The 18,352-nt window shown below is 41.2% G+C and overlaps 1 protein-coding gene across 3 annotated transcripts in view; it reads right to left on the bottom strand.

Moving 5' to 3' along the window:
* The window catches only part of REPS2 (RALBP1 associated Eps domain containing 2), a 245,457-nt gene that overhangs the window by 31,212 nt on the left and 195,893 nt on the right, over nt 1-18,352 (bottom strand). For all 3 annotated transcript variants that reach the window (XM_070784250.1, XM_070784249.1, XM_070784251.1), the window contains exons 15-16: nt 4,776-4,859; nt 3,595-3,740 (exon numbers count right to left, since the gene is read on the bottom strand). In XM_070784250.1, the coding sequence (XP_070640351.1) occupies nt 3,595-3,740; nt 4,776-4,859 (230 nt within the window). The remainder of the gene's footprint in view (nt 1-3,594; nt 3,741-4,775; nt 4,860-18,352) is intronic.

An 18,352-nucleotide genomic window follows, 5' to 3' on the forward strand; every position in this document is an offset into this window, starting at 1 on the left:
GGTCACTTCTAATGTTAATTTCCCCAAAAGCTGATGACCATTTTGCAACTTGCTTTGTGACTCTTTTCTCAATTTTTCCAAAGATGGTATATAATAGCATATATAATATATGCTATTATATATTATATATAATATATTATATATATTTTTATATTATATTTTTAATATTTTTAAATTATATTATATTATTATATATTATATATTATTAATATATATTAATATATATTTTATTGTTGTTGTTGTTATTGTTATTGTTGTTATTGTTATATTGTTATTGTTGTTATTGTTGTTGTTATTGTTATATTGTTATTGTTGTTATTATATTATTATATAATATATTATTATATATATATAATATATATATATTCTGTTATATGTTGTTATGTTGTTGTTATTGTTATTGTCATTATTGTTATATTGTTATTGTTGTTATTATATTATTATATTATATAATAATATAATAACAACCACTCTAAATGCACTGGAGAGAGATTAAATTACTACATACCATAGATGTTTAAGGGCATCAGAGCTTAATTCTCTCCCAGAACCCTAACCGATAAAGGACTATACAGACTAACCATTATGTGTCTGGCTGTCCTCTCTCCAGGTCTTAAAAAATTATGAGTGTTAAGTTGCTCCTTATCACTCTAAAATGAACTGGTCTGGGACCTGAAATAAGTCTTATACAGTTCCCTTATGGCAAAGCTTAGATACCTGACATTTATAGCACTATTTGTGTTGCTGGGTGCTAGCCTCTCTCACCCTGACCCCGTGAGCTCACCTAACTAGTGAAAGAGTATCATGGTGACGGATGATGACTGAACAAGCAGATAAAACAAATGCCTCTTTTCAACAAATGCTGCTGGGACAACTGGAAATCCATATGCAAAAGAATGAAGCTGGACCCCTTCATCACACTGTACAGAAAAATGAACTCAAAATAGACCATAGGGCTCAATATAAGAGCTAAAACTATAAAGCTTGTAGATGCAAACACAGGAACTAATCTTCATGAACTTGATACGGGCAATGGTTTCTTAGATATGAAAGCAAAAGCACAAGGGACAAAAGAAAAACATTAGATAAATTAAACTTGATCAAACTTAAAAATATTGTGCTTCAAATAGTGTCATTATGAAAGGAAAAAGACAATGCACAGAACAGGAGAAAATATTTGCAAATCATATATATGACAAGGGATTTATATCCAGAGTATATAAAGACCTCATAACTCAAAAATTAAAAGATAAGCAATCCAAGGAAAAATGGGCAAAAAATATAAGCAGACATTTTCCCGAAGAAGTTATTCACATGGCCAATAAGCACATGTAAAGATGCTCAACACCACTGTTCATTAAGGAAATAAAAATCAAAACCATAAGACACCATTTCATACCCACTAAGATGGCTATGATAAAAACCCTAAAAATCAAATAACAAGTGTTGGTAAGGAAGAGTAAAATCTGGAACCCTCATACTTTACTGGTAGGATTGTAAAATGCAATAGACACTGCCACTCTGGAAAACAGTATGGAAGGTTCTCAAACTGTTAAACATAAAGCTACCATCAGTCCAGTCCAGTATGAGTTGCTCAGTCATGCTCAACTCTTTGCAACCCCAGGGACTGCAGCCCACCAGGCTCCTCTGTCCATGGAATTCTCCAGGCAAGAATACTGGAGTAGGTTGCCATTTTCTTCTCCAGGGGATCTTCCCGACGCAGGGATTGAACCCAGGGCTCCTGCATTGCAGGTAAGTTCTTTACCGTCTGAGACACCAGGGAAGCCCAAAGTTACCAAATGACCCAGCAATGACCCAGCAATTTGATTCCTAGGTATAAATACTCAAGACAAATGGAAATATCAGTCCACACAGAAATCTGCACATAAATATTCACAGCATCATTATTCTTATTAGCTGTAAAGTGGAAACAACCCAAATGTCCATCAGCTGATGTATGGGTGAATAAAACGTGGTATATATCCATATAATGGAACATTAATCAGCAGTTTTAAAAAATTAAGTTCTGACTTATTATACAACATGCATGAACCTTAAAAACATGATACTAAGTAAAAAAAGACAGTCACAAAAGGTCATATGTTATATGACTCCATTTAAATGAAATAGCCAGAATAGGCAAATCTATAAAGACAGAAAGTATTGATAGACAACGGTTGCCTGGGATGTGGGAGTGGAAAGTGACTGCTAATGGGCACAGAATCTCTTTTTAGGGGCGATGAAAATGTTCTACAATTAGACTGTTATGATGAGTGTATAACTATATAAATATACTAAAAACCACTGAAGTGTACACTTACAAGAGTAAATTGGACGTTACATGAAACACATCTAAATAAGGTTGCTTTTTAAAAAAGATGAAAAAAAAGACAAAGATTTCTGCTTGAACTCCACCAGTGGCCCTCCCATCTACTTTGGAGGATATCATAGCCACCACTCAGTTGTCACATAGCCAGCACTGATGTGAAGTACAGATTACCGTGAAAAGTTGGGGAGAACATCAAAGAAAGTTTACACGTTTGTATCTCTAAGACCCATCCTCTAGACTGGAGGGTGGCTGGAAGATGGCCAAAGCTCTCAGGGACCATTAAGGATAAAATATACTTCCTTGATGCACTAATACCACTAGGGAACTGTCCATTTGGAAAAAAAAACAAAAACAAAAGCTATCACCTAAAGAAGAGTGCTGCACAGATTCAGAATGAAGATTGACTTCATCAGCAAGCTACACCCAGAGAACTTGTTACTTTTCTTCCTATAACAGTGTAAGCAGGAGAAACTCTGCAGCAGACCCTGATACCTGTAAGGAGCAGTGTTATGACACATCCCAAGCATCTGTGTTAGTGACTAGTCAGGCTCACTTGAAGTCACACATAGCAGCAGGTTTCTGCCCTCAATTTCTGCCCTCACTCAATTTCACTGAGGCAAGTGATGGTTCTTCTTAAAGTCAAAGTCTTCTGGAGAAGGATGGCTTGTCCAGACGATGGTTTTTTTGGTCCCTGATCATGTCCACAGGTGTCCCTACCCTCTATTCAGCTACAGAAAGTTATCTTAAAGGCTCTGCATGTGACCATTCTGTGCTGAGATGCTCAGCAACAGAACCTCTTCATGGGAATGAAAAGGAATCACATGCTGCATCTACTCAAAGTCAGGTCTGAGGGTCTTGAAGCTGGTCACATGCATTAGGGGGACATGAGATAAGACAGGTAAAGAGGGGAACTGTCATTTATAGTACTGTCTTCTTCCCAGGAAAACACAGGCCAAAACAAGCAAAAAGGGTGGGAAGGAAAGGAAGAGGAGAGAGGAGGGGAAGGAAATCAAACCAATCTGAAACACACCCCAGCCTGTGATTCACACACTCCTTGGGAGGTTAAGTCTTATCACTTAGAAATCCTCTTTCTACATGACTTGGAGACTGTAATACTATCACAGAAATGAGTGAGGTAAGACTATAACCATTAAAATCACACCAGTCCAAGGGGTTGAGTGTAAACATAAGTTTACATTTACATAAGAATATGCAGATTTAAAATGAAAGTTCTGACTATATGCGCATTTATCTGTTCTACTTACTTTTGGACTGCTGGATGGGGTTTCACGGTTGCTACAGAAGCTGGCCCGCCTACAGTGGTAGACGGTTCTTGATTTTCTGTAGCTTGATTTTCAGGTCGGAATTTCCTACGGATGGGCTTCGATGGGGGTTGAGAATATGGTATCTCCTGTGGATTAAAAAAAAAAAGTTAAACAAGTAAATGCCACTCATCTTGTCAATGCCCTTATGTTCCTCCTGGCCTGTCCCCACAGTCAGTCATGCGCTCTATTCAAACTCCACATCCAAGGACACTTGGCTGATTTGTGGCTTAGCAAGACCTGGAGGGACCATCAGATTCCAGGGGCCTTTCCTTCTTTTTTTTTCCCCATGTTTGCAGCCTATTACCTTTTTGCTACCTAGAAGGACACAGGAATCAGGTGCCCTCTTTACCTCCTCTCCTTTCTTTTTTAAATGCTGTGTGCATCTCACATCACGAGGCCTTTCCTTATTAAAGACAAAATTATCTCTTGCCTTACTTTGGGGCTTTGGGGAATATGTTCTAAATAAGTTCTAAGTTTTAAAGTTTGTAGAGGTCTTCATCATAAACTCCTCATTCTCCTACCCCCAGCTCCTACATCAAGCCAAGCTGGTGAGCCACTGTGTCTTCTGGAAGGAGGCAGCTAGCCTGCTTTCTTGGAGGCCCTACCCCATCTGTCCTCCCAAGCATAGGCACATGCTCTGTGATGGGAGGAGGTCCTGAGAAAATGGGGCAGAAGAGAGGAGGGGGAGAAGCTGAATGGAGAACATGGTGAGTGAGTGAGCAAATGCACTGGGACTCGGTGACACAGTGGGCAAGGGTAAACTGTGGCACAAAGACTAGAAAGGGGAGACTACCCAGGCCCCCTAGGCAGTCCTCGAGGTTTAGTAGGGTGCAGGGTCCTGCTAAGGGCCCTCCCCATTGCTCCTCTCGGTCTTGACAAAAGCAATGCCACCATATTTAGATTAGAGGTTGAAGACGGAAGTACAAACTGTCAGAGACATCAAGGTGGAGCCCGGGAATCATCAGGACCCTAATCTTCACAAAGAACCCAGATTCAAGGAAATCTGGATCATAAACATCATGTCAGGGCATGAAAACTTTAAGTCTCTCAGCTAATAGAGGCAAGCAGCCTAGGGGAGGGGTCACAAGGCCATCACAGTAATGTCCTCATGCTGGCCTTACCTTCTTTGTTGGACTACTTTCTGCAGCTTGAGAGGGGGCCCTGTTCAGCTGGGGATGCACCTCAGCCTCAGATGCTTGTTCCGACTGTAGCAAAAGATCACAGAAAGGAAAAAAAAAATGCAAAAACATAACCACCTAAATATGTAGTAAAGAGAGCTTAGGAAAATAGTTACTAAGGGGAGACAGCCAAGGATGGTCAAGTCTGGCAATCCTTGAGAAAACTTTCTCTAGATCCTGCTATTCCCTCCCATCTCTCCTCCCAGCACTGTTCAGTCTTAGGAAAAGGAGTAAGAGGAATGTCTTCTATAATTGGATGTATGTATTACTAAAAACTAATGCTCTGAAAGTGCAAACTAAAAATAACAAGGCCTAGTGGAAAAGTAGGGGAAAGAAATTAAAATTTCAACTCAAGCACTAAGAAAAACAATTGTAATAAAAAGCACTGAATTTTTTTATATTCAATTTCTGATAAAGAAACACTAGTAGATATGACTGTTTACCTTTAAAAAAAAAAAAAGGAGAAGGGTAAGCATGACGGAGGGAGAAAACAGAAGGATTCTGGCTGCTGAGGGATATGGAGTCTGTGAATAAAAACACAAAGACTGGGCAGGAATGGCCCCAAAGGCCTGCAAGACAGTGGGGCCACACAGCCCGGTGGCAGAGCCCAGGGAGCAGGGACATCCCATGCAGCTCCCTATCTCCCAGGCTTGCTACATTTGGCGCTACTAGAGTCTTTGGTTTTCAGCAGCTATTAGCCAGTGATGCAAAATGTTAACATGTGAACCAATATGACCTCCATGTTATTTATTAGTCCTTTATAGACTCACAAACTAATCTGCATCACAGAAACACATTGCAGCACACAAGCTGTGGCCTGAGCACACCCACTTCATCGCTAACTGGGCCCTCTCCAAGCTCTACTGGAGCCCTGCTTATTCGTTCCTCTGACCCTACTCCTCTCCACCTCTCCTGCCAACTGCCCTCAGCACATCCCAGCTGCCTCTAGTCTTCAGAGACCAATGTCCAGCTCGGCACTCTTGTCCCCATTTGTAAAGCTCCTGTCCCTTGCATCTGATGAGCCAGTGTCCTACTTGGAATCATTCTCTCTTCCTGTTATGGCTCCTCTTATCCCTCAGATGTGGGGTTTGGGGTTCTCCTGTTCCATTTTTCCCTCCCTGTTCACTCTTTCCCAGAGTAAGCCCATCTTTACTGCCTGCCCTGGATCCTTGGTGCCCAATGCACTCCCACTCCCTGCCTCTTCAAAACCCACGATGCAGGCACTCAACATGCCTGATTTCTAGTTCCAAGTTTTTCTTATAGCTTTCTCCTTTCCATTAAGGCTAACTGTATTATTACCATTGCTGTTACTGTTATTAATAAATGTATACTATGAACTACCAAAACCTTGCTATGTGTCACATGTTGCTCTAGGTGTTTTGCATGGATTATTGCATTCATCATCACAGCCCTAGGAAGCAGAGGGGAAATTGAGGATCTAGAAGGCAAGGAATTCACCCAAGATCATAGAAATAGCAGAGTGTGAAACCAGGCTTCAGGTCCCAAAACTGGGCTGTGACCACTATGCTATATGGCTTCCAGCACTCTTGGGCCTGAGTGTTATTCACTCAAGAAATATTTATCCAACAGCCATGACAGGCAGAGCATGTACTAGAACCAGTGTTTAAGGATAAATAAGCCCCAGACCTTGCCGATGAGGAGCTTGAAGTCTAGTGGAAAGGCAGAGAAATGAGTGGGCAAACAGGCTTCAGGGGAATAAGGACTCTGTCAAGGACATGTGGAGCCTATAGGAACAGCTGGCTTTGTGGATGACCAAGACTCAGGCAAAGGTGACATTCCAGCTGCAAGCTGGGTGAACAGCCAGATGTGGCCAACTAGAATGGCCCTGAACAGAGCCTCTTGATGAAAGTGAAACAGGAGAGTGAAAAAAGCTAGCTTAAAACTCAACATTCAAAATACTAAAATCATGGCATAGGGTCCCATCACTTCATGGCAAACAGACGGGGAAACAATGGAAACAGTGACAAACTTTATTTTCTTGGGCTCCAAAATCACTTCAGATGGTGAGTGCAGACATGAAATTAAAAGACACTTGCTCCTTGGAAGAAAAGCTATGACCAACCTAGACAGCATATTAAAAAGCAGAGACATTACTTTGCCAACAAAGGTCCATCTAGTCAAAACTATGGTTTTTCCAGCAGTCATGTATGGATGTGAGAGTTGGACCATAAAGAAACCAAAGAATTGAACTGTGGTGTTGGAGAAGACTCTTGAGAGTCCCTTGAACTACAAGGATATTAAACCCATCAATCCTATAGGAAATCAGTCCTGAATATTCATTGGAAGGACTGATGCTGAAGCTCCAATACTTTGGCCACCTGATGCAAAGAGCTGACTCATTGGAAAAGACCCTGATGCTGGGAAAGATTGAAGACAGAAGGAGAAGGGGATGACAGAGGAAGAGATGGTTGGACGGCATCACCGACTTGATGGACATGAGTTTGAGTAAGCTCTGGGAGTTGGTGATGGACAGGGAAGCCTGGAGTGATGCAGTCCATGGGGTTGCAAAGAGTCAGATAAGACTGAATGACTGAACTGCACTGATCCCTCCCATCAAGAAACTTACAGAAGCCTCTTAGGTTCATCCACCAGAGGGCAGGCAGAAAAAGCAAGAAGAACCACAATCCCACAGCAGCTAAAACCAAAACCACATTATAGAAAGTTAATCAAGATGAAAAAGCAGAGAGTTATGTTCCAGATGAAGGGATAATATAAAACCCCAGAAAAACAACTAAATGAAGTGGAGATAAGCAACCTTTCAGAAAAAGAATTCAGAATAATGATAGTACAGATGATCCAGGATCTCCAAAACAGAATGGAGAAGATGCAAGAAATGTTCACCAAGACCTATAAGAACTAAAGAACAAAAAATGATGGACAATACACTAGAAGGAATCAACAGCAGAATAACTGAGGCAGAAGAACAGATAAGTGAGCTGGACGACAGAATGGTAGAAATCACTGCCCCAGAACAGAATATGGAAAAAAGGAAGCAAAGAAATGAAGACAGCCTAAGAGACCTCTGGGACAACATTAAACACACCAACATTCACATAATAGGGGTCCCAGAAGGAGAAGAGAGAGAGAGAGGACTTGAGAAAATATTTGAAGACATAATAGCTGAAAACTTTCCTAACATGGGAAAAGTCAACCAAGTCCAGGAAGCACAGAGAGTCCCAGGCAGGATAAACCCAAGGAGGAACACACTGAGACACATAGTAATCAAAATGATGAAAATTAAAGATAAAGATAAAATATTAAAAGCAACAAGGGAAAACCAACAAATATTAATAACATACAAGGGAACTCCCATAAGGTTATCAGCTGATTGCTCAACAGAAATTCTACAAGCCAGAAGGGACTGGCATGATGTATTTAAAGTGATGAAACGGAAGAACCTACAACCAAGAAAACACTATTCAGCAAGCCTCTCCTTCAGATTTGATGGAAAAATCAAAAGCTTTCCAGACAAGCAAAAGTTAAGAGAATTCAGCACTATCAAACCAGCTTTACAACAAATGCTAAACAAATGTCTCTAGGCAGGACACACAAGACAAGGAAAATAAACCCAAAACAATTAAGAAAATGTTAATAGGATCATATATTCATAATTAACTTATACGTAAATGGATTAATGCACCAACCAAAAGACATAGACTGGCTGGGTGGATGAAAACATGTACATGCATGCACTTTCACTGACCACATCACTCCGTTTGACCCCCAAAATTGTGTGTAATTATTTTATACTGTTTAGGTTAACCATGTTCCCCTTATGGCTTGCAATTATCTTTTATTTTTTATCTGGCTAATAATTGTGAAAACTGATAAACATCTTTTACTAGTGATTATGTAGCTATTACTGACTTAATACCATTATACCATGATTGGTCAACAGAAAAAATAATAGAATTATATATCACCAAAACCACCATTTAATAGAAAAATCTGTAATCACTTTTTAAAATTCAGATGTATATCAGAATTATCTTGGAACTTTTTGAAAAATACAAATGCTCAGGTATCACTTTTTTTCTCCAAAGCTCCAGATATGTTTCAAATCAGCAGCTATGTTTAAAAACAACTGGACTATATGATGATCTTTCACTTTTATCTAGTTTGTTTTACTTTTTCTATTTCATGTTCGGTGCTCCCATTTCATTTAGTTTATGTTTTCCAATTTCTCCATCTCTTCTTTTTTTGATGTTCTTTCTCAAGCCTTTATCAAGTGTAGTAGAAAAGCTTTAGAAAATGTGAATTTTTGCCCAACTAAAAATTTTATGACATTGATTCTACTTGTCTGACAGTATGAATAGAATGCTAGATTTCTAATTTAAAATAATAGATATGCAACAATCAACAGGGGCTTACTGTATAATGGGAACTATAGTCATTATCTTATAATAACCTATAATGGAATATAATCTCAAAAATAATATATGTGTCTATGTATAACTGAATCACCTTGCTGTGCATCTGAAACACTGTAAGTCAACTATACTTCAATAAAATTTATATATTAAGAAAAAAAGAAAAATATTTTTTCATTCTGCTTTTGCAACAAAAAAACTTGGACAGTCACATGGACTTAGACGGTGCTGCCACTTAGGATGTTGAGAACTACTAAGGAGCTGTGATGGGACAACATGGGCTCTGCTCAGCTGGCTCCCCAGAAAGGGACATAGGCCCAGGGAGGCTAAGCATTTGGATTCTCCACCAGAAGAAGGGATCATTCACTTATTCAATTAGACAGATAATTATTTTATACATCTGATGTGCCACTTTCCAAGAATCCTCATCTGGAGCTCTGCTTTTAGGCAACCTGACCTGAGACACCAGGCAATGTGCTCCTGGAAGAGGGGAGTTAAAGCATTCTAGTATGTTTCTCCCTGGGCTCTTTCTTGAATAAACTTTTCTGGGAGAAGCCAGCTGCCATGTCCTGAAGCACTCAGACAGCCTTGTGGAGAGGCCCACATAAGAAGGAAGTGAGGCCTCTTGCCAATAGCCATGTAAGTGTGCCACGTTATAAGTGAATCCTTCAGGCCCTGTCAAGCTTTCCAGATGACTTCTGTCACAGTTGACATCTTGACTATGGCCTAATGAGGGACCCTGCGCCAGAATCACCCAGATTAGTTTCTCCTGAATCTTGAACTCATAGAAACTTTGAGATATAAATGTTCATTATTTTAGGTCTCTTAAAAAACATTCCAGTATGTCTGGGACTTGCGGTCTAGTAGAGTGGAACAAGTGTGAACAGTGGAGAAAAATGGGAAAGTTGAAGCTGGAGAAGGACAGTGAAGTAGACCACACGTGGTCTTATGGATTGTTGTCCTGGCTTGTTTTATCAGCCACTCAGCGCCATTCCCCATGACTAAGCTCTTCCCTGCACTGAAGGGGATCGGAGCCTGTGAACTACATTTATAAAATCTCCTTTCAACACAGTTCCTAGCTGCCACTGAGAGTCACTCACATGAAATCAAAGAAATAAGAAAAAACAAGCCATATTACTGCTCCTCTGACAGTGGTGGGCAGAAAAGCATAGGCTTCAGGAGTCAGAGTATCTTGCCATGGATGGACTCAGGCATTTCCCTGCAAATCATGACTCTGGTGCTGCAGACAGCCTGAGCATTTCCAGCTGTTTCCTTCAGTTCTTAGAATAGCCACGCTTCCTAAAAGTTGTGGTAAACCTGATAGCATTGGCCTTCACCCACCTCCACTCCTCTAGCACATCTAATTCTTTTTGTAAGTACCTAATTCTGTGCATGAAATCTCTTTCAGTGTGAAATACCTAGAGTGGTTTCTGTTTTCCTGACTACACCTTGGTTGGTACATCCATGTTGAGGATTTAAAGCTTATCCTGGGGGTCACAGAGGTCAACAAGGGATTTTAGGTAGGGAAGTAATCTGACAAGATTTGGGGTTTTAGAAGGATTATTCTGAATATGCTGAGTGAAACAGATTGGAAGAGACCCATAATGGGGGGAGGGAACTCAATTAGAAGACTAAAGAAGAAAACAAGACAAAAGACAATGGTCATTCAAACCAGTCTGGTGAGAGTGGAGATAGACAGCTTTGAGAGCTATTTGGACTGGAGACCGGATACCTCCTTGGAGATTGGTGGAGTGTGGGAAGTGAAAGGAAAGAACAGTGACACACGGAATCCTGGCTTCCATCTTAGACAATGGGCAAATGGTTGAGAGAGGAAACAGTTTAAAGCAACAGCAAAGAAACATGGCCACACAATACCTGAAAAAAAAAACTAAGCAGATTCATCACAAAGCAGTGCTAGAACCACCCATCCAATCCGGGTTCCAAGGTAACACCAGTTCCATGAATTTCTTAGAGGAGAGATTAGCAAGCTTTTTCTTTACAGAGCCAAAATAGTAAATATTTTCAGTTGTCCAGGTCATTCGGTCTCTGGGTCTCCAGGTCTCTGCTGCTGCCGCTAAGTCACTTCAGTCGTGTCCGACTCTGTGTGACCCCATAGACGGCAGCCCACCAGGCTCCCCCATCCCTGGGAATCTCCAGGCAAGAACACTGGAGTGGGTTGCCATTTCCTTCTCCAATTCATGAAAGTGAAAAGGGAAAGTGAAGTCGCTCAGTCGTGCCTGACTCTTAGCGACCCCATGAACTGCAGCCCACCAGGCTCCTCTGTCCATGGGATTTTCCAGGCGAGAGTACTGGAGTGGGGTGCCTTTGCCTTCTCCCCAGGTCTCTGCTGCCAATCTGCAACTCTGCTGCTGAGTGCACAACCAGGTATAGAAAATACAAGGAACGGGTGTGGCTGTGTCCGAATAGACTTTATTTACAGAACAGGTGGCAGGACAGATTTGGTGTGTGGGTCACAGTTTGCCAGTCCCTGACCTGGAGGGGAAAAGATCCTACACATAAGGTCAGGAAACACTGCACAGTCTCTCTCCCTCTTAGAAATCCAGAGAACACACAGCACACCACATGCTTTGAACTCCTGTGAGGTAAAGGAAGCCACTGTCTTTGTTTAACCCAGCAGTTCCCCAGACTTATTTGGCTTCAACTCCTTATTCTCATATAATTCACATTACCACCCAGCAAAACTAATGTCCTGTGTAACACACTTGGGGAAACACTGACCTACAGACTGGGTTTTAGAGGAACAAAGGAAAACCATTACACCTGATTTGAAAGGCAAACACCATTCAAGCCAAACATACATCCATACATCCACCCCCTTCTCGCCCTGGCCAAGAGTGTGAAGCAGGGTGAGGACACTGCTGCAGGGCGAGAAAGGGCTCCCTTCCTGCCTCCCTCTTTCTCTGCAGTAGCTGCTGTTATTGCTGCTGCCAACTACTTCTCTGCATGAATTTATTTACTGGGCTCCTTTAAAACCTCCTGGACACAAACACAATAAAAATCATTCCTTATGGTAAAACAGATTAAAAGAACATGGATAAATCATGGATTTTTTTTTCTTAAAGGAGCTTAAAACAAAATAACTCAGGTTCCAGTTGCAGATGAGCTCACGAAGGCCCCATGGTGCCTGTCTGAGACCAGTTGCTCATTACATTCCCTCACCTGGGCCACTGCAGAAACTTCAGTGGGTCTTTTCCCAGCCTTTGGTTTTTCCCCTGGTCCAATCCATCCTGCATACCACTGAGGAACTCATCTTGCAAAGCACCTTCTCATCACAACGTATTTTTTCAAAGCCCCTCGATGGGTCCCTCAGGCCTGGGCACACAACACACTCCTTCAGCCGGTTAAAGCTCTTCCAGTGTCTGGCTCCAATCTTCCTCCACATCATAACTGCACTAGTGTGCCCATCTGGAACCCGCTCCAGGCACATAACTATTACCTAAATCTTCAAACATATCAGAAGTTTCTTCTCAACTCCATTCTGTTCTAGATCTTCTAGCCCAGTGGTTTCCAAATAGAGCTGCACAAGAGAATTATCTGGGGAATTTTTATAAATTACAGACTTTTACATACTATCCCAGACTTCTTTAATTAGGATCTCCTAGGTCTGGAGCATTACAACTTCTATTTTAATAAGCTCCCTGGGTGATTTTTTTTTTGTAGCCTGCCCAGACCAACTAGGGACCACTGATGGCCCAAACTCTTCAGTTAAGAAATGAGAAACCCAAGTCTCCAAGGTCCTAGTCTGGAAAAGGCCACAGGTGCACCAGTAAAAACTAAGCAGATTTCTTAATTGTTTTCTTCTCCATTTACCATGGAGGGAATACGTGGTATATGCAATATGGCTTCACAAATAAATATATATTTGAAGTTGGGAAAAATTTTTAGCAATAAGGCTTTTGTTTAAAAGTCAGATTTGCAACCAAAAAAGAATCAAATCTCATTTAAAAAAAAAGTATTCTAGTTGCAAAACCAACTGCTACCATGTGAATAACTGATGACTTTTTAAAAGTTGTAATATTCATGCAACTGACAGATTAGAAAAAGAAACTCAAGTTTCATTTACCTCCCAAGAATCCAGGCAGATCCCAAGATGGAATCACAAAGGCTGAGGCTAATTTCTAGACAGATGAGCAAACAATCCTGCTACAGCCTCTCAGGGATCTCCAGCATCTTACTGATATCCTCAGTGTCATTCAACCTGACTCCCATCTGTGCTGGGTAAGGACACACCAGAAAAACATGTGGTCAAATCCAGGCATAGAAGTTGCAGAACCAACGGCCAGCAGCACAGTGGCCACAACAAATTCCATCATTTCAGTCACTCTCAGAGAGAAAATCCAGAGGACTGAGTTCTCTGTAAGAACAATTTCCAAAATCCACGACCCAAGTCACTTGTGAGAGATAGCTAGAAGGCAGGAGCTGCATCTTATTTCACTCTTGCTTCCCTGGTACTGAAGCTGAAGGTCAGCAAACAGCAAGTCCTCTGATCAATGTGTGCAATGAGCCAGTAATGAATCCAACACTATTTCATATTCCAGTGCACAAGTCAAAATCATCATCCCATGTTAACTGGCGCCACAGAGCAGAGCAGGTACAGGGCACAGACTGTGGAGTCAAATCCAGGCTTGGCATTTGCTTGGTACATAACCTGGACATTGGCTTAACCTCTCTGAGCCATAGCTTCATCATCTGCAAAAGGGGATAATCCACCTAACTTCTAATGTTGTGAAGATTAAGGGAAACATCTGTCTTTGAAGGACAGGGAGGCCTGGTGTACTGCAGTCCATAAGGTCGCAGAGTTGGATACAACTGAGCAACTGAACAACAATAGGGTGCTAAGCACAAGAACAGAGTAGCTATTCACTAATGGCAGCTGCTATCCTGATCAGGAAGAAAATTATCATTGGTTTCCCAGGCACAGGATCTACTTCTGTAAGTAGAAGTTAACATAAGGAACTTTCCCCCTCTTGCCAAAAGATGAAAACCTTGAGCGGGAGAGTGCACCTCAAAGTCCTACCTTCACTTGATGTGTTACCACACTTATAATGTTGAATTCCTTTCCCACTTCCATTGCTCTGTATTAATGATGGAGGGTTTCAATAACACTTTTTCTAACTGCTGATAGCTCATACATAGACTGTGATAAATGTCCCCTTTGGGGCTGACATGGCCCTTCCTGCATGAGCCAGGTCCATCAGAAAGGTGACTTCAGAAAAAAATTCAATTAGAAATAGCTGGCTAGAGAGGTAGCTATAAAAATTATGTAAGAGTTAGGAATCAGCCATAAAATAAACTCCGTATTGATGAGGATGTAGAAGTGAAATGAGAGTACTGTTGATGGAGTATAAATCAGTAGACTTCATAAAACCATTTGGCAGCATCCACTAAAGCCAACATATGCTTACCGCATGACCCAGAAATTCTACTCCTAGGGACAGACCCAAGAGAAATGAAAACACACATCCACTCAAAAACTCGTACATGAACATCCACAGCAGCATTATTTATAACTGCCAGAATTTGAAAACCTCCCAAATATCCATCAACAGTAGAAAACAGTGATATATTTGCATATACAATGAAATACTATACAGCATTGATCTACAACTGCATACAACAATCTGGATGGATCACACAAACAGCATGCAAGGAGAGGCCAGACACAAGAGTATACACTTATGGTTCCACTTATATAAGGCAGGAAACAAGTAAAACTCATCTATGCTGTTAAGAGTCAGAACAGCGGAAACCCCAATAATAAGAATTGGAACTGAAAAATAGCATAAGAGGGACTTCCTGGGTGCCAGTAGTATTCTGCTCCTTGATATAAGTGCCAATAACACATGTGTTGAGCTTGTGAAAATTCATTGAGATGCACACTCAATGTGTACCTACTGATACATATTATACTTGAATAAGAAGTTAAAAAATAAATCCAGTAAAGCCAATTTCCTGTAATGTCCTTAAAGTGCCACCTAGTGGCACAAGTTAAATGAAAACAAGGAGGAAGATTCATTTCTAGTCAAAAACACGGCCTCGTTTCTAACATTTTGGGACCGGGCTGGAACAGTCCCTAGATTTAAAAACAAACAAACAAACTCCACAAAAAACAAAAACCTTATCCCCTGGCACAGAGAATCCTGACACAAAGATTCAGTGGTAAAGTAAAGCCGTCTACAACAGAGCAGGCTGGTACCAATGAGCCAGTGATGACGTACAGCCCTTCCACTGTGCCTGCAATCATCCACGGAGGAAATATTTACAACACGGATGTTGGCAAGGGCTACAAATAGTAGCTTTTTCTTTCATCAGAGAGATTTACCAGCACACCAGTAAGGGATACCTACAGAACTTGCTGAGCAGAGCAGGGTATTCAGGAGACAGGAAGAAAGAACTCATTCATCCTATTTTCCCAGGACAGGCTTCTTTCCCTCTTCCTCACCTTGAAGGCAAGGCCTTAGTCAATTTGTTCTAATTATGGTTGAGAAACAGAGTTGGGAAGGTCCACTCACAGCAAGCCTTTGAAGCTGTCAGGTGAATAAAGGATATTTGCTCAAGGTTCTGCTAGTGAAGTCTGAAAGAGTATCTTGGTCAGATAAAGGTCCTCCAGGTAAAGCCGTAAACTACAGATATAGGCATCGCAATCTTCATGTTAGGAGATGATGGGTTAAAAGCTTATGGGGGACTGTCTTTATGCTGATTCTTTTCCTTATCATTTCCACTATTTAAGGTAACAGATGAAAATGGGGATTTCACCTACAGATTGTAGTTTGTTGACCCCTGATGTAGGCCAGCCATAAAAAAATCACAGATGTGGGAAAGAAAATGATTCTAACACAACTCAGTCTGGTACTCATTCTGGGCTCGTGGTCACAAAGTTCTGGCTGTCCTGAGTCTGTAATTCTGTTTGCCAGCTAGACTCCACCTCTGCTTCGCTGGGCCTGTACTGATAATTATAACAGCTCACTGTTGTGAGAGTTGACCATATGCCAGGCACCATCCTAAGTAAGTGCTTTAGAGATCTTGACCATCACAACCTTATGAGAGTAGACACTACTACTATACTCATTTCACAGATATGAGACACAGAGAGGCTAAGTAAACTTGTCCAAAGACACACAGCCAGTAAGAAGCAGAGGGAGGATTTGAACCCCGAGTCCATGTTCTTAACTATTCTGTCAGGCTTCCTCCCTAGGCCTGCCCTCTGGGTGTTCTTCACTGTCCACTCCTAATGACAGACACCACAGCACAGGGGGCACCCTCCCATCCTGCTCTGCTTCTGCACTTGCTTCTCCCCTGACACTTAGGGGAGTTTCCTGGTTTCTGTCACTGTGTGGTGGGGGACAGGGGTCAGAGAAGAGAAATAAGAATTCCATTATTCAGGAACCTAGAAATCAGGCATAGCTGCCTCCCAGGGAAAACACTGGGCTATCTTGTTAGTTATACAAAACATGGTGTCCAGCTATCACCTATAACCCTTGACCATAGAGCATGAGGAAATGGGTTTAGATGAGACACACAAAAAATGCCAGAGTTATATAGATGCACCATGAGAGACCATGGGCTGGAGGGCATTAGGCATAACTGCTTTCAGACGATGGGTGAGAATGAAGGAACTGAAGGAGAAGGACCACATCACAACCTTTGTGTTCCTACAGTTCTCAGCCAAGTGTGGGCCTCTCATCATCACCTGTCATTAACACCTGATGAACTCAGTAGATGAACTTAAGGACTCTTTCAGAGGAGTGATGCTAGCATAGTAAGCTTTCACAGTAACATCACAAGCAAAATATAATAAGGAGAAGGAAAACAAGCTGCTAGTGGTGGGATGAAGCTAATTTATTAAGAGGTTTCAGAATATAAAATGTATCAGTGATAATGTGTCGACTCTGTTGTTAAGAAGAGAGAGGTTAAGAAAATAACTCTGAGACACGGTTGCATAGTAGAGCACAGTAGGAGGAGGTGGCACTCAGAGTCTTGATAGTCTGGGGCAGAATAGCAGCTTCAGGCCTTACTTGCTCTGGGCAAATTTCTGAAGTTCTTTGTGCCTTAGTTTGCTTATCTGCAAACTGAGGACAGCAACAGAACCTACTATACATGGTTGCTAGGATTAAATGAGTTAGTATTTATAAAGCACTTAGAAGAGCATCTGGCACATAAGCACTATACATAAGTACTTGATAAATTAACAAAGTAAATAATCACAAAGCCTCAATGGTTTGTATACATTTAAAATCAATTTTGAAATGCATAAACAATAATTATTTATGATGTAAAACTTCTGCCTCTTTTTTTCCCCTCTTTAAAAGCAGGATATGAAATACACTTGGCTTTCTGCTATACCAAATATGGTCCAGTGACCAAAATGTGAAAGCTCTTTTGGCAAAGATGAACATAAGTCTGCACTGGGGAAGGCACTTTAAAAATAAACATTTTAGCTTAATGTTAGGAAATACTTCATATTTATAAAATGGGCACAGAGACTGAAAATCCATATTAACTTGTGCTTAGCAGATCTATAGTTACTTTTTATGATGTGCAATGAATAATTTTTTCTTTCTCTTTCTCTAAAGGTTTATCATTAAATTTCAAGCACCTCCCCAGAAACCTTTCCCAGTTTTCCTCTTCTACAAAAGCTAGCACTGTTACTTACTAGCTATGAGGCTCTAAGTACCTCACTTCTACTTTCTGAACTTCAACTTTCTGTTCCGTAAAATGCTATGCAACGATAGATGACAGCACAAGCAAAAAAGTGTTAAAGACTGAGACCCACTCAGCAGCAAGATAAAGATCCTTGTGGGGCCAAATCACAAATTGGTAGGCAAGGCTAAGGGTTCAGAAGTAGGTGGAGGGAGCTGAGTGCTCAAATACAGCAAAGTAAGGGATTTAAATGCCCCACATGAGGCAGTGGGCCCATAATAAGATCATTCCCTGAAGCCAGAGACTAAGGTGACACTTCACTACCTGTAAACCTACAAAGCCAGGAAGAAGTCTGTGAAGGTGTTCAGGGCTGCCTACTTAGGAAAGGAAGCAGAAGCAGATACAACATCGTAGCCCAGTCTTGAGATCAGCCACCATCTGGTATCATCTGCATGATCCCTGACATCT

The sequence above is a fragment of the Bos indicus genome, chromosome X (genome assembly GCF_029378745.1).
Source record: "Bos indicus isolate NIAB-ARS_2022 breed Sahiwal x Tharparkar chromosome X, NIAB-ARS_B.indTharparkar_mat_pri_1.0, whole genome shotgun sequence".
Lineage (NCBI taxonomy): Eukaryota > Metazoa > Chordata > Mammalia > Artiodactyla > Bovidae > Bos > Bos indicus.